Genomic DNA, 16636 nt, shown 5'->3' with positions numbered 1-16636 from the left:
AAATCTGTTTTAAGGTCATGATTAAAGCTGAAAGGTGAATGGGGATTTTCCTATTACACCCCTGGACTCTGGAACAGCTTCCTGGCTGCTATTAGACACACCCCCTCTATTCTGAAGCCTAAGGTCCCATCTTAAACTTTACCTGTTGTACCTGTTAGATAGTCTGGGACGTTTCTTGTATTGGTTTTGTTGCTATTTGTTTGACTTGCCGGGTTTATGTTTTATCTTTCATTTTATTCGCGGTACTGTTTTTAGAATGAAGGTACTGTAGAGCATGTGCACTTGCATAATGATTGACTCAATATTTCAGTATAATGTATATTGTTACTGCTTATTAAATTCTCAAGCTCTAAACAATACCAGTTGCTTGAGTGACGTTGACTGATGTGAGGCCACTGCATGTTTCTTCATGTTTCTACACATGTATGACCATGACCACATGTGTGCTACAGGTGTTCATTGTTTAAAAAAAAAAAGAATGAAACTGAGAAAGATGGGTGCAAAAGAGTTCGGTACAGGGGCCGTGTGTTGGGGAACGCTGCTTTGCCCAAACACTAGAAGCATACCAACAGAGCTCACATTGTTTTTCAGTCTCTTCTCAATTGTACAGGACTGAGGCTGTCCCCCTCCTCTTCCCACTGCTCCTACACCACCATAATAGCAACTGTCAGCCTTTCTACTGTCTCCCCATTCTGCTCTCGTCTTGTCCTCTTTTCTGAGGCCCGGTTTGAGGAATGTATTGCTGAATGCTCTAGAGTTATATGCAAGTAGCTATTTTGCCAAGATAGTGTTTTGGGAAGCAACTGGAGTGAAAAGAATACAGGAAAACACCTATACAGCAGGATCCAACAAACTGGCTAAACTACTCTGTTTTACGTGTCTACCCTTTTATAATTAAGCATATGGTCCACCAGATGTTTTTTGTTTTTTGCCCACATCCGAGTCCTTACATGTTTTATTGGACGGGGCAGCATGCAGAGGACAGAGACCGCATCTGCTGACAAAGAGGCCATCCGTGCGTACTGCGCCGCTCTTTAACAGCAGTGGGTCTAGACTCTCTTGTAAAGGTGTCTCCTCTCATCATCTTTTCTGGAAGGAGACAGTCTGCTCAGGAAGCCTCCACGCTTTTAAAGACGGCAAAGTCTTAGGACTCAGGTAATACGTGGTGACAGGTTAAAGGGGCAGTTGAGTAAAACCATACCAATGCCCATGAGGGCTGAGAATTACCGAGCACAAAGCTCAGAGAGATACCTGAGCTGAACATATGGATCAGTTAAAGTCCTGGGAGAATACCCAGGGCAGTTACCTAATTCAATCCCACCCTTACGTTTTTCACCAATCCCTGACCAGAAGACACATATAGACGATGAATGATGGACAGAGAATCAAAGCAACAGAGACCCCAGTGAACAACCGAACAAGAGGGGGGTCCAGCAAAAAGAGGACCTAAAGAATAAAAGACACTTTGTAGGGGTGCGATTTGTTCTGTCCAACAGCTATTTTCTCAACTCGAGCCTCCCCCTCTCTTTTCCTTTTCTAATCAAGCGGGCCCTAATTTGAGTTCCAAGTCCTGCAGCAGGGAGAGAAGAGAGAGAAGGCAGCTTGTAACTATGAACAGTCCCGAGTGAATGAGGAAGATAAAAGCTTTGAGCGCACACACAGGAAAAGAAAGAACGATGAGGGGAAAAAAGGATGTAAAAAAAGAATCACAAGGCTCGCTATTCTTTCCTCAGTCTTTGGTAAGGACAGCTGAGCCATTATGACTAAATGTGAATGACTTTTTTTTTTCTTCCCAAAACGTCCCAGCACTGGAATTTCTTTGTCTCTCCGTCAGTCAGCCATTGTGGATGCTCCCCATATGCCGCGAGTCCATCCTAAGTAAATTAGGAGGTCTGTAAAAAGCGGTGATTGTGCCGGAGAGCCGAGTCCGGACACACACTACACATAGCTGACATGCCTGACGTGGCTGGAGGCTCAGCACTCGGGAGCTTCAGCATGAGAAAAAAGGTGTAACTCGAAGCAGAACACACTGTAAATCTCTGAAGAAACCGGGACATTACAGTTTTAACTCTGACATTGGAGACTGTAAAATCTTACAGAGAATTTTGATCATATCTACAAGTTTAGTTTTATCTGTTTTTACGTGGATCATCTGCTGTGCGAGTCAAGGTGAAGGAGCTTGAAGAATAATTTAAGGCATACAGAATGTCTCTCTTTTACCTTCTCCAGTGCATCTTTGAATGTATTTCAATCACTCTCTGTGATATAAGAACTGTACAGAAATATAAAAACGGATCTAAACTATTATTTAAAAAATATTTAAAAATAATAGGATCTCCAGACCACACACACATACACATACACACACACATACAAATTCATGCTGTTTGGAGTGATATGACCCTAAAAGTGCTTTCCTTTCCCCCTGAATTGAAACAATACGAGCGACAGCTGTTTTACCTGGCTGCCAGCCCCTACGCGATGATATAAAACCTTGCTAATCCTGCCAATAAAACTTCATTAACAAGCTTGAGCATGGACGTGCTACCGCATGTCAGCATATGGCCCGCGCAAGCCATCAATTCAGGGAAAAAAAAAAAAAAAAACATTTCAGAGCTATGCTTAAATGCAGAATGAAAGGTAACAGCCTTGCTGGAGCTTGACAGAGGGCGAAAGTCTTGTTGAACTAGCGAAAAAGAAGACAGTGTAGCCTCGAGCACTTAAGCGCAATTAGCTGCGCTTGCCAATGCAAATAGGGTTCTGTGCTAGCTAGCATGATTTAGGTAAATGTGTGAATGTCCTTGTCTATTATGCATTTCTGAGTTGAGGACATGGGAGGGGTTAGCGCGAGGTACGTGTGGAACGATCCCACATGTGTTCAGTTCTTGAAAAATTCAACTAATTAAAGCGAGGTGCCCTTCATACAGTAGAGTGTTTTTCTTTTCTTTATATCCTGCTGACAATTAAGCTGAAGCTAGAACCCAGTACAAAGCTGACACTGATTTAGGACCAAGCTGATGAGATAAATCCGAACTCAATGTCATGTTTCAGGGCTCGGACTTGGCCGGTGCGTAGAGACCTTGAGTGCGAGCATGTGGCACAAAAATAATAATAATAATAATAAAAAATCGCTAATTCAGCTCATACGGCGATGCCTTGACATCTTCCTGCTTTTATCACAGAGCTAGGCTCAAACCTGGCCCCAATTCAAGGCCTTGTTAACCCCCTCTCCCCTCCTAAAAAAACTTCACACTGCCTGGAAGAGTCGCTCGTGTGATTTGATCTGATTGCCTCTGCTGATACTTAAGCACTTCAGTCACAAAGGATTTGTGTTAAGGCTAGACGGCTCGTGTCTAAGGTTTCACGGCAGTGTAGGAGTTAAAGAAGCAGGACATTTGTGACCCTGGCGTTTGTAATCAGGGGACCTGGGCGTGTAGACGAGATCGGCTTATTTTCCCTCTCAGGTCTCAGATTATGGTGAAATAATGATGAGGCGATGACGTCGCGTTACTGATACCACACCAGAGTCCTGAGGTGTTTTATGCCTTTTCTACATCAGTATTTTTATTGTTAAAGAATACCGTGCACTTTTTATCTATTTATACCTACATTTAAAGCCGTGGAATGTCCAAAAAAGCTACAACAAAAAACCACACACTCACACACAACGCGCAATCTGAAATCTAATCTGCGTGTCTTTGGACTGTGGAAAGAGACCGGAGTACCTACTTGGTGGGTTTCCTCTGGGTACTCCGGTTTCCTCCCACATTTCCCAAAGACATGCAGATTGGTGTTCCCGTAATGCACGAGTGTGTGAGCGAGTGTTTGTACAGAACCAGGGCGTACCTGCCACTAGTCCCCTGAGACAGGCTCTGTACAGGATTAGCGCTACAGAGAACGGGTGAGTGAGATTTGCATAAAGATTCTGACCAATCAGAGTACAGAACCGTATAGCTATGCAAACACGACGGCGTCCTGAACACCGGGTTATGAGCGAGCGTTTGTTCGAGTTAACTCACACAAAGACGCGCTTCTAGTATCTGAATTATAAAAACGCTAGAGTTTCACTGCCTCGGAGGAAACAGAGCGCAGGCCAGACACTGCGCACGGAAGCTTTTTGGATGTGCTTAATAAATGAAAATATTTGCGCAGTAAGAACGCTTAAGCATGTGTCTGGCAGGCCGCTGTCCACGGGGTGATTTTCCTTTGGCCGGAGCTGTCTGTCGGAGTGTGTGTGCACGCGTGTACGTGAGTGTGTGTGTGTGTGTTTTCTCTTCTGTTTGCAAGGGTTTTCTGTAACACCGTGTCAGAGAAGCAGGCGAGGCAGAAAACAAGGTGCGCCTTTCTGCCACCCCGACACCACAAGCTAAATCCCTCAATTCATTAGGAGAGCAACGGAGCACGCCTCGGCCGGCATTCATCTCGCAAATGTGGCCCAAAGAATAATAATTTACTGTAGCTCATATTTCACTTGGGTACATAAGGCCAAACAGTTTGCCTATTGAGAAAATGCAAAGTGTGGCACTTCTGAATCGGGCGAATGGAAGAATATTTTACAAGCGCCTGATGGGTGGAGGTGATTTCTTTTCCCCTGCTCTCTCTCTCTCTCTCTCTCTCTCTGTTAGCTCTCTATCAGGAACAATGGCTGAGTAACGGCGGATGTTTCCGCACTTGACACGTCACTTAATAAAACAAGTACGTTATAGACCGAGTATATTACAGACTTATTAATTTATTTTATTTTAACTTCTTTTTTTTGCGCACTATGTGTCAGGAAAATCCTTTCGGCTTAGTTCGTGTTAGCAACCTCGGTACGATCAGCTGCAATTCTAAACGGTTTCAGAAAACAAATGTTAAGAACATAAAAACATAAAATATCTCATAAATATATAGGCCTATATGTCAAAATAACTTAAAGTTATAGGCAGGTATAGTCATAATAAACATATTTATTAAAGTAGGAATTAAGTGTTCCAGAGATTAATGCTGTAATGTGTCTTGATTTTATTAGCTATAAATGAAAATATAATTGAAAATATGGTGGCAGCTTCATAGTTTTATACAGTATAGTTATTTTTTGTGTGAATTATAAACAAACAAATCACAGAAAGATGAAACTTGATGACTTAACTTTATGGATTTTACTTGATTGATTGATTAAATGTTTTCATACTTGTTTATTATCAATAATAATTTTATTTCTTTTTTTGATATGTAATGATAATGTGTATTGCATTTATTCATAAGGCACTTAGTAAATTATTATTATTATTATTATTATTATTATTATCCAAAAAGTTTAAAGGTAAGTTTGTTGTACTATAAGCAGCAGTCACACAGATTGTACACATGTCCTTTCGACCAATCAGACGTCTTGGTTTTTACTTCCTACACCAATCAGAATCCTGCTCGTTCTTCTTTTTGTGTTTGTAAATCATAAAGCTCATGATTCTGTTTAGGTTTGTTGGTAAAAAATAAATAAATAAATAAACGCTATGTTTTAAAAGTGAAACTGATCTGTCAAGTCCAGCGTCTCTTCTGTTCTCTCTCCATCCTGACGCACTGAACTCGTGTCTGTGTGTGTGTGTGTGTGTGTGTGTGTGTGTGTACAGTGTGTGTTTGTAGCTGGTGATCCGTGTGCTCGGTTTCTCTCTGGCCCGCGCTGTGGCTTGGCCGCGCTCCAGACAGCTTGCCTCTCCTGTTCTGTGGTTTTGTTCAGCAGATCTCCACTTCGCTCCTCACCGTTCCTCCTGACTGACAGCTAAGATCAGGATGAAAACAAACACGTCGCTCAGGAGGGAGAAGAAAAAAAAAGCCATCCTGCATGGTTTCTTGGGCAAGATCTGTCCCTGTGCTCAGACCTTTTAAAGGAGCTTCAGAAGGAGCACAAGTGGAGAGTCTGTGTCTGGAGTCCAGAGGTGACTTTTCTTTAGTTAGATTTATCTGGTGTTTGATTTCTGGACTCCTATTGGTCAGAAGGTGTTGATTCATTTTGGATCTCAGCAGCTCTGACAGTCATCAGAAGTTTGTATTAATGTGCATGATCAACTTGAACTTTAAGTGGCAAGTGACGGAACCACAGACTGGAGGAAAAGAACTGGACAAGCACTCGGTGACGTCACCCGTAGGTTTTCTGAAGAGCGGTTTTGAAGCTCTGCTGTGGGAGCTCTGGTCGCCGCCATTTTGGCAGAAGCTGACTCCGCCCTAAACTCCGGGGCAAAACAAATGGAGCCTAGCTGTTGGTTGGAACACACCTAATTACAACGTTATGTTGCATTTGAACTCCGTCGTCCCGTGTCAACTCCTAGAGTTCTTGTTGTGAGTTAAACTATAACGATTCCGGTTAACTGGTTTACTAAAATGATGCAGAGTAGACAATACAGCTGTCACTCAAATCACCCACAATCTCTAATGACGCATAATTTTCTGGTTTTATATATCTTTAACTGATGATTTCCATAAATGTGTAAAGTCGCCATGAACGAGAAATCTAGCTATGGAGACTAAAACCATTTTTTGCCTTTTTTTTTTTTGTATCAGGCTGTAAAGATGTTTAATTATTTTGTAAAATTTTGGTCTATGGGGATTGGCTCACTTTTGGAGTCCTAGTGGTCATTCAAGGAACTGCACATTTTGACATTAAATTTGACCCTAAAACCACTCCGTTTTTTTTACTTTCAGTACAGTGTTTAATGATGGCTCGGTTCAGCCATGATATCCGGCAGGTTAAGTGTACGCTATTAGCTGCGTTTTTGACTTACAAAACATACAATGAGTTCATCTGTACGTAACATCATAAGTCGAGGAGCATGCGTACCATGGGTTTTTTCTTTCTTTCTTTCTTTCTTTCTTTCTTTCTTTCTTTCTTTCTTTCTTTTTTTTTTGCAAAGGTCACATTATTTTCTTTTTCACTCTGAGAAATATAAAAACTGAACTTTTATTTCAGAAGCTTCACGACAATTGAGGCGAACAATGATCCGAGTGTTTTCCATCGGCGGCGCTCTGAACGCCTTACAGTCAGGAGGAGAAATAGCAAGGCCAGGCAGGCAGCCGCGGCTTTTCATCCTGGTGTCATCCTTTATCTGGGCCTCGTCCCTATTCATGTGAACTTACAGGCATGCGTGGCCTCCGTATTGATTTTTTAACTCGACAATTAACGTGGTATCTGATTTATCATTGCACTTTAGATCTTAATCAAATGCTTTGTGTGTGTGCGTGCGTGCGTGCGTGTGTGTGTGTGTGTGTGCGGTCTACGTCCGTGAGTGTATTTTTTTTTTCTCTTCTTTTCTCAGCTTGGTGCCTTTGTTTGTGTTTTAATTAAGCAGACCTTGTGTGTCTCTCCAACCCTGAGCTTCCCTTTTTAATTGCCCGCACTTACATCGGGTCGACTTCAAACGCACCAGAGAGACATTTTGTAACGGGGGAGCACAAAGCAGCCATTTGAAATGTCTACAGTCATATGAAATGGCACGCTAATTAGAAACCTTAGGCTGCCGGTGTGATATGAAAAGTAGCTCTGTCTGTTTCTCTCTTTTCTTTTCTATCTTCACTCCCTATATATATATATTATTATTATTATTATTATTAATAATAATAATATATTATATATATATATACACACATACAGTATATATATATATATATATATATATCTTCAGTATATATATATATATATATATATATATATATATATATATATATATATATATATATATATACACTTTATGTGTGTTTGTGTGTTTGTGTGGCGTGCTACAAAAGGCATTTTTATTTCTTCTTCTTCTTTTTTAAATCCCTTCTACCTGCCTCTACCTTCCAAAGTGTGACCTCCCCCCTCCTTCCCCTCCACCCTACCACCCATTCCGTCCTTTCTTTGCCGTTTATCAAGCACAAAAATGCCCTGTAATTTAAAAATATCTCCTTTCAAAAGGGCTAAATCATCCCCCTGCTCCCGCCCGCCATCTTCCGCGCTGCACTTTGATCTACGGTGGCGCGCGCGCGGTGAGGGAAGGAGGTACAATGAATTTTCCGTGACGTGATTTACACGTTGGGGATTCATTAAGGTTATTGCTGATGAATACACTTATTAGCATGACTTCTTTCTTTCTTTCTTTCTTTCTTATTAAGTACATGGAGAAAATATAACCTGATCCAGAATCATTAACACTATGGAAGAATGTTATGTATGATAATTAATGTAAATAAATAAATAAATAAACAAATAAATAAATAAATGGTGTGTGAAAATGTAAGTGTGCGTGTGCACGTAAAATATAAAATAATTTAAAATAATTACAAAAAAAAAAAAAAACAGGGTGTTGGTGCCAACCAACAGGAAAGAATGATGAGGAGACAGAGAGAGAGAGAGAGAGAGAGAGAGACGGTGCGATTAAGGAGGGGGAGAGTGCAGAGAGACGGACGCTGCCGTGTTATCAGAGCGCTGGTTCTGTGCCGGCTGCTGCTGTTTCTGCTACATAAACACACGCCTGTAACAGTCCGTGCTAAGACCTGCAGCCGGCCGAGGACAAAAAAAAAAAAAAGAAAAAAGGAGAAAAAAAAACAGAAGAACAGGAGCTCATCTTCAGTAAGAAACAGCTGTGATACATGAAGTGTGTTCTGATATATAGTGGGTATTATACAAAACACACACACACACACACACACATTATCAGTTTGGACAACCATGGAGAAAAAGATTCTCCATATCTATTTTTTTTCCCAAATGTGTTCCAATGTGACTGTCGTAGTTGTTTTTCCAAAAGTAACTCCTTTACTGTGTGTTAAAAATAAAGGCACCCCTCATTGTACCCGTCTTTAAGGACAATTTCATGGTCCACTGTTCTATAAATTTGTCCTACCTATCAGTCTCTTCTACTTACTCTGACCACGTATGTGTGTGTGTATGTGTGTGTGTGTGTGTGTGTGTGTGTGTGTGTGTGTGTGGACACACCAAAAATATGCCATGTTTTGCTGCTTTAGCCCATAAATCCATGCTACCGCTCCGGCATCCTGTGGGTTCATGATTAGTTCTGAAAGTTTTTTTGTATTTTATTGCACATTTTATTTTATGTGCTTAATCTACAGTAACATTCAGCTAAAGTGGACTGACAGATATGGTTGTCAGAACGCGCTACCAGTGTTAAACCAAGAGGGGTTTTATCCTGATAACTTTAAAAACAAGATGTCACAAAGTGCTACCTGGACGTCAGGGTAATTAGAGCGCAACCTCTGATAAAACTATAATATAATATGATAAAACTATAGGGAGATTGAGAAAGTGGACTGATAGGAGGTATAATCGATTTTTGCTACTGGTAGGAGGTTCTGACAGGGTAGGAGAAAATGATTAGACACCAACAAGAACTATAAAAGATTCATTAAATAAAGGTTCTTTAGGAGCCTAATGAATGATTCATCCACTGACTAAGTCTATTAAGTGTTTTGAGTTTATTAACAGAACCCTGGTGTGTTCTCAGTTCTCGGACTTCGGTGCGCGGTTCTTTAGGCGCGTGAGAACACTCAGGAGGAAACAACTCTAGCGAGGAAATGAACAAAGCTGCTAAACTGAACCAACGTAGCACAGCAGGACGGCAGAAACGCAGCGGATTTGAAGAAAATAAATCATACGCAAAACTTTTTAACCTGGTTATTTATAAACTTATTTGACTCCTGAATTTTTCTGACGAACATTTGTTTAATTTTTTCTGTCATTTCTGACTAATGAATGATGAAAGAGGGCGTTTTTGAGCTCCACACACACACACATACTGTACACACACATACTGTACACACACATACTGTACACACACACGTTTCTTTACACTTTGATTCGTTCAGCAAACAATGATGTGCTGTCTAAACCCAGAGCAAATGAAACAGTAAAGGAGTCAGAAGAATCCGACTCAGAGTCAGACTCGTAGCTGTGAAAGCGCTCTCAGAGAGCAGGCCAAGCGCTGATTAGATCCCCGAGGGAAGAACCTGTCTGGATTCGCCGACAGGAGTCCGACTCACTTTTAATAAGAAGGTCTCGGTTTTGAAGCGAAGGGAACTCACCTTGTATTTCTCCCAGAAGCTCGCTCGTGTTCAGTCTCTCCATTTTCTCCTTCCACTCTTTAGAAAGCAGTTTCTCCATGCAGGACGTTTCTGAAAACACGAGCAGAAGACAAGGACGATCAGGCTTTAACTGAATTCTAATCTTTATAATAAGTAATTAGACTCGAATTAATTTACAAACACAGAAAGAAAGACAGTTTTTAGTTGTTTTTTTTTACATATTTCCGTATGAAGAAACTTATCCCCGACTCTCAGTCCGGATCGGGCACTAATCTAGCTAGCTCACAGCCAGGACTGTGCTAACCCTTAGCACCGGCAGTTAGCACCTAGCTCTAGAGTTTGTAGAATCAATCTGTTCCACCGCACCGCAAAACTCATAGTTTAGAATTCTGAAGTGAACGCTCGGAGAGAGAGCTGCGCGATGCCGCGACTCCCGCTCAGTCACGCCGTGAAGCTAACGCTGTAACACTGATCTGAAATGTACAGTATCAGGGGTCGGGAATTGTTTTTCTTACTGGTGGAAATTTTCTGGCAAGAATTAATAAATAAATAAATAAACTTTAATTAAAAAAATAAAAAAAAGGCCGGTACATGTGACTCAACTCAGAAATGAAGAGTGTTTCAGTTCGGCTTGTCATTTTTGTTACTTTGCTATATTTTCCTTCATGTCATGTTGGACTTTTTTTCTCTTTATGTTTTTACATTTCCTTTATCCACTTTTCTGTTAGGAATAAGGAAGAAAAATGTTATTAAATTCTAACAAAGTACTTATTTGCCTACAAAGAAGGTGAAGGTGGTGATGTCAGGAAGTTCAAAAATATATATAAAACATATAGTAATAAAAAATAAATAAATAAAGTATAAAAAAATTTAACTAAAGAATAGATAAAACTAAAAATAAGATCTTTATGTTGCTTCATTATTATTATTATTATTATTATTATTATTACTGATGTTGCTGTTGTTTTATTTTCTAAGTTTGTTTTTTATCAATTTATTAATTGATTTATTTAATTTTGCTACAAATAGTTATTATCAGATGATAACTGTAATGCGGTTTGCAGAACGTTTTCTAAACATTGGGATAAAAGATGCTTTTGATCCTGACAATAATCACGTTCAGGTTTCTAGATGTGTCTGAGGAAGCTTTGCCATAACATCGGTGAACGTTTCTACAACGTTTCCACAACGTTCCTGTATCTATAAGAACATTAACTCTATCATTTCCATACTGTTTGGCAGCGTTTTGTATCAGATGGTGTTAGAGGAGAAAAATACAATCAAAAATCACAGAGTTACAACGTGATAGTTTATAAATGACAGAATCTGTTTTAATGAATCGATAGAAAGATAACGAGAAACAAAGACTGGATTTAAAACTGAGTAGTAGACATGGACAAAGATGCTCACACACACACACACAGTTTAACGAGCAACGTGGATTTCTCACGAGCTCTGGGGTTTGACTCGCGATAAGGCCGATCAGGCACGCAGGCACCCCAGAGAGACATTAGAGGAGACGTGGAGGGGGCACGGACGGGGCAGGACGCCGATGATGAAAACAATTAACATTTGTCCGGCAGACAATGAATCAGGAGGAGGAATGGCTGGAATCTGCTGAGCCGCTGTCCGTCCGGGGACGCTGATAAAGAACACGCTGCTCACCAGGCAGAGCCTCCGAGCCTGGGTCAGACCGTTCCCACCACACACACACACACACACACACACACACACACCCCCATACACTCACTACAGTGGGCCTCACCTCATTTAATCATACACACTTACGCAAAGACAATCGATAAGAGCATGAGGGTATGTACATACAGTATACGTGTGTGTGTGTGTGTGTGATTAAACAAATAATGCCTTGTTTAATCACATTTAAAGAATTTGCATGATAAATAAAACTAGACATCTCATCTGGTTATTACTCCATCGTTGATTATTTTCCTGTGACTTCACATCACAAAGGGTTTCATTCCTCTTACATCAAAGCAATTTCCAGAAAAAAAGTATTTATAATTACATTAAAAACAAGTTAATTAGACATAAAAAAAAAAAAACATTCCATTCTATTCCAGAGCGCTGACACTGGAGACTCCTTCCACACTTTCCACAAACCTGACCAACGATCACAAACGAGCCGTCGCTATAGAAACGGTAACGTATTCGACCGAGAGCGCTGATGTGCTGCCGTACTGCCGCGCCTTCTCCTCATCTGTGAACTGTGATGTGAGATGATCATCTGTAGCAGGATGACATCATGATGAAAAAATAAAGAGAATAAGGAGAGGACAGAGGGCTTCAGGCGAAGCTCACGCGCACAATGCGCCGCTTGTTTGGAGGAAAAACGTGGACGACGATTCGTGTGTGTGTGACAGCCGCCGTCTTTGCGTTTTGTAGCTTGCAAGAACGTTCCGGCTCTAACAGATCATCGCGCTCGTGGGCGTCACGTGAAAACCAGACGTGTCGCCTCAGGACCATACATAGCGATCCTCATGCTCACGTGTCAGACGCGCAAACGGCAACGATACACAAACACAAACATCCTGCTCGTCTCTGAAATCTGACCCGGCCCGTCTGTCTCGCTCCCGGTCTGCAGGTCACTCTAACACCGCTCCTGTTTTTCCACTTTCCTGCCGCGGTTTGTTTCTTCGACCTCGTGGCTGATTTGTGTGTGTCCTGGCAGGAGGATCTTATACACACACACACACACACACACACACACACACACACACACTCAGAGGGGGTCCTTCATGACTCTGCTTCTCCTCCAGAAGGGTGAAAGAGCTTCCTCTGTCAACACACACACACACTCGAAACTCCTGTCAGATTCAAAACACACACACACACACACACACACACACACACACACAACAAACAGACCCACAAATTCTTTCGTTGCAGATGAAACGAGGCAAAAACACAAACTTCCTTTTAAGATGCAAACTGTCCTGATCGGGTCAAAAGGTTTACAGAAGACCTTCCCATATTCCTTGCTTTTAGATCACACACACACACACACACACACACACACACACACACACACACACACACACACACACAGCACAGATGCCGCTCCAGCACTTGATCATTAAGCAATGCACCAACTGTTGGAGATAATGCGGTGCCAGCTCCCATTCTGCTCCACTCTGCCTCCCTCGAGAGCGGTCGCTCCCTGCACTCCTCCACACACACGCACACACACACACACACACACACACACACACACACAAACACACACTACATCTGGAATGTGCCAGACCTGCCCTGTGCTCCTTTTTACCTGGAAGAGGTGAGGAATTTCCATCGTGTTTGTCTGCATGGATGTGTTCATGTGTGCATGTGTGTGTATGTGTGCATGTGTGTGCATGTGTGTGTGTGTGTGTATTAAATTCAGAGGAATGCATTGAAAGCTTAGCGGCACATCGCTAACTGAAGCATCACAGCTCCAAATCTCAGAGAGGAGAAAATAACGAGGTTAGAGCGCGGGTCATCTGGGTTGTTTCAAAGCGCCGTTACAAAAGCTGTTGTGGAATCCTCTTCCCTCGTCAGGAATAAAAGGAGGAACGTTCCTCGTCTGTTCGACTCCCTAGAATTGCTAAGCTAACAGGCACACCCTGAAGTGCGGTGCTTAATCTTTAACAACTAATAGTGCGAATAGACCTGATAAGAAGTAACTAGTAGAAACCTCTCGCTTTAACTATTAATAAAGAGAGCGATGCGGCGGAGCTTTAGTGTCTGTTTCTGTCCTGCTTCCTTCACAGCTTGTTGTTTTACAGCTTCAACATTCATGCTAGCACACCTGTCATCTCATACGTCGCTAATAATAATCCGGCATTTCTTCTTCTTCTTCTTCCATCTGTGTTTTTGTTTATTTATTTATTATTTGTATCATTAATTACGGTTGTAACCTGCGTTAACAATAACAATAAGAACGTCCGTCACAACAGTGAAATTCTCACGACAAAATATAAACGATCGTCAGAGAGGAGTTCGAGTCAAAGCAGGACTTTTGATTGTGTGAAATAAGTCAAATCTTCCTTTATTTCTCTATATAATCCCCTCCTACACTAGTGCACTTATCCCAGTGTTTTATGTAGAAAGTTTTCTCAGTAGGCCAGAGCCATGATCGGACTGTCTGCTTGAATCATATCGGAAACACCGGCCTCCCAGGAACTCCTTTTTCAAACATGTCAAACATGTGGAAATGTCTTAGAGCGAGGTCAGGACTGTACAGGACTGTGTGACGATAATGTGTCAGTGGTGCTGGTGACTGATTGTGTGTACAGTTCACACACACAGATACGTCTCTTTCTTCCGCAAGTTGGCGACAAGTTATCCGTCGATTGTCAAGCATCAGGAGTTTCGAGCTCCGAGCTTCCGACCTCGGCCGGGGTCGTCATTCACGGACGTTCGGCCTTCTTTAAAACGTTTGCACCGTTCAGGTGTTACTCCAGCTAAGAGTCTCATCACCGTACTGCGCTTGAACTGTCGGCTGTCAGTCACTTTCACACCTTCATTCACCAGGAATTTCCTGACAAGTTCCAGTTTGACTCAAACGCCGCCTGGTTTAAATATATATGATTTAATCTAATCCTCTCTAGAATCTTCACGTGTTCTTAGAAAACCGCCATGTCGCTCTCCTGGTCATGTCTCGGTTACCAAACGCTCCACGCTGGAACTGTAAAACCAGGAAAAGTTCATTGTTGTTTCCCAGATTCGGGCCCCCGCGCCCTCCACTCCTCCTCCGAGATAAAGCGATGAGGGGGAAACGATTCAGCCTGGGTGACATTGGAATGAAAACAATAGGTCTTATCAGTATCCTATTTACATTTTCCCAAGGTCCCTTTCCCCGACAGCAGGCCTCCGAGCCTCTCCGGATCCGAGTTGGCTTCCTCTGGCATGGCTCCGCTCTGGCAGATCGAGGCACGGGGCGCTTGGCGAGGAGCGGTGGTTGGCGTATACCCTGCTGATCTGGAGTCTCTCTTGAGACACAAAGCAAAACTAGCAGCCGCGCGTCCAAAAACACTGAGAGGAAGAGAATTCCTTTACCCCAAACACCCATAATGCCAGCACCCCAGAGCTGGCCTAGCCTAGCGTGATTAAACTAAACCCTGTGTATGTGTGTATGTTTTATTCTCTTGTAGCACCCATGCAGCACTCCAGAGATACCTCCCCTTCACAAACAAGAGGATTATGCAGCGTGTTAGCAAAGCTTCAAACAATGGGTCTACAAGCTGAAAAACAAACACTCCGATCCCCAACGCGACGATAATTTTAGCGCGCTTCTACTGAGCCGAAATTAACTCTCTGAGTCCGGCGGGTAGCTTATCTAGCATGGGGTTTGTTTACTTCATGACGCAAACAGCACGATTACTTATCTTGGAGAGCGTAGATGCAGCTAGCAAGAAAGCTTAACTTAGCACTGAAAAAGGAGAGACTTTAATATTTACAGCTACAATCAAATTAGTGATGAACTTTTCTAGATAGCTGTTTAGCTTTCATAGCATTTAAAATTATTTTATTATTTGTGCTCTTCGAGGCTCAAAACATAAAGAGTATAGATCTTGGAAATTATTAAAAAATTTGACTAGAACTAGCAAAACTTTCTCTGGAAAGGGGCGGGAAAAAAGACCCTGACATGCAACGCTACACCAATTCTAGCGCTCTATTTCCACCTAGCTTAGCTTAGCATGCTTAAATAAACTCAGGCAGAGATATTATAACTAGCAGGTAAGATAAAAGACTTTAGCGCTAGGAAGGGTTCATTACATAAAGCTGTAATATTTCTGGAAGAGTTTGTCCTGATGCTAGCATGAACTCCAGACTAGCACTAGAAAATCCTAGCCTGAGATTTGACAAGGCAATACCTTTAAGCTAGATTAACAGCAGGCTTTTGACGCATCTGAAGAGATGATCAATCCGCACACCTTCCTGATGTCCTAGCATGACAGCTAACAGCGTCGTGGCAAAAACGTCACGACAGTCGCTGGTGCTGGAGCTGTGGGACTCCACGGGCCAAACCGCCATGCAGTGTGTGTCTTTGACACCTAGACAAACACTCCACGCTGCTCCTGCATGGATCGCACCGCTATCTGCTAACCAATCTCTGCTAAAAACCTGCCGCGACAGATACGCTCTCATCCTCGGATCACTCGGAGGGGGAAAAAAATTAAATACACACCCAGAGCAAAAGATAGAGGGAGCAGATTGCAAACACGGCTTTAAAGACATAAAACGGAAGAGTGAAGGCCCTCGTAAATCTCAGCCAGGTTTTTCTGTAAACGGAGATCTCAGCACCTGGTAAGAAACCACAGCCAAAGTGTCTTGTTTAACAAAAGCAACAGAAGGAGAACTCGCTCACACACACACACACACACACACACACACACACACTCCGGGTAAACAATCGTCATTTTGCTCAGGGGTGCCAGAATTTTTTTACATTTTATTTTTGTTCATATAAATATGTTCAGAATGATAATCCCTGCCATGTGTAGAGAGGTTGTGTAACACTGTTCGCTGTAAACAACTCTGTAGCTACTTCAGCTAATTTTTGATTTCAGATTCTGTCGCA

General features: G+C 42.1%; 1 protein-coding gene across 5 annotated transcripts in view; it reads right to left on the bottom strand.

Annotated features, from left to right (window-relative positions):
• Nucleotides 1-16636, bottom strand: part of sox6 (SRY-box transcription factor 6) — a 170434-nt gene that overhangs the window by 72416 nt on the left and 81382 nt on the right. For all 5 annotated transcript variants that reach the window (XM_053512661.1, XM_053512662.1, XM_053512660.1 and 2 more), the window contains one exon: nt 10054-10143. In XM_053512661.1, the coding sequence (XP_053368636.1) occupies nt 10054-10143 (90 nt within the window). The remainder of the gene's footprint in view (nt 1-10053; nt 10144-16636) is intronic.

This window comes from Clarias gariepinus, chromosome 15 (genome assembly GCF_024256425.1).
Source record: "Clarias gariepinus isolate MV-2021 ecotype Netherlands chromosome 15, CGAR_prim_01v2, whole genome shotgun sequence".
NCBI classification, from domain to species: Eukaryota; Metazoa; Chordata; class Actinopteri; order Siluriformes; family Clariidae; genus Clarias; species Clarias gariepinus.
The sequence above is the reverse complement of the archived record's forward strand: the minus strand, read 5'-3'. Positions and strand labels throughout refer to the sequence as shown.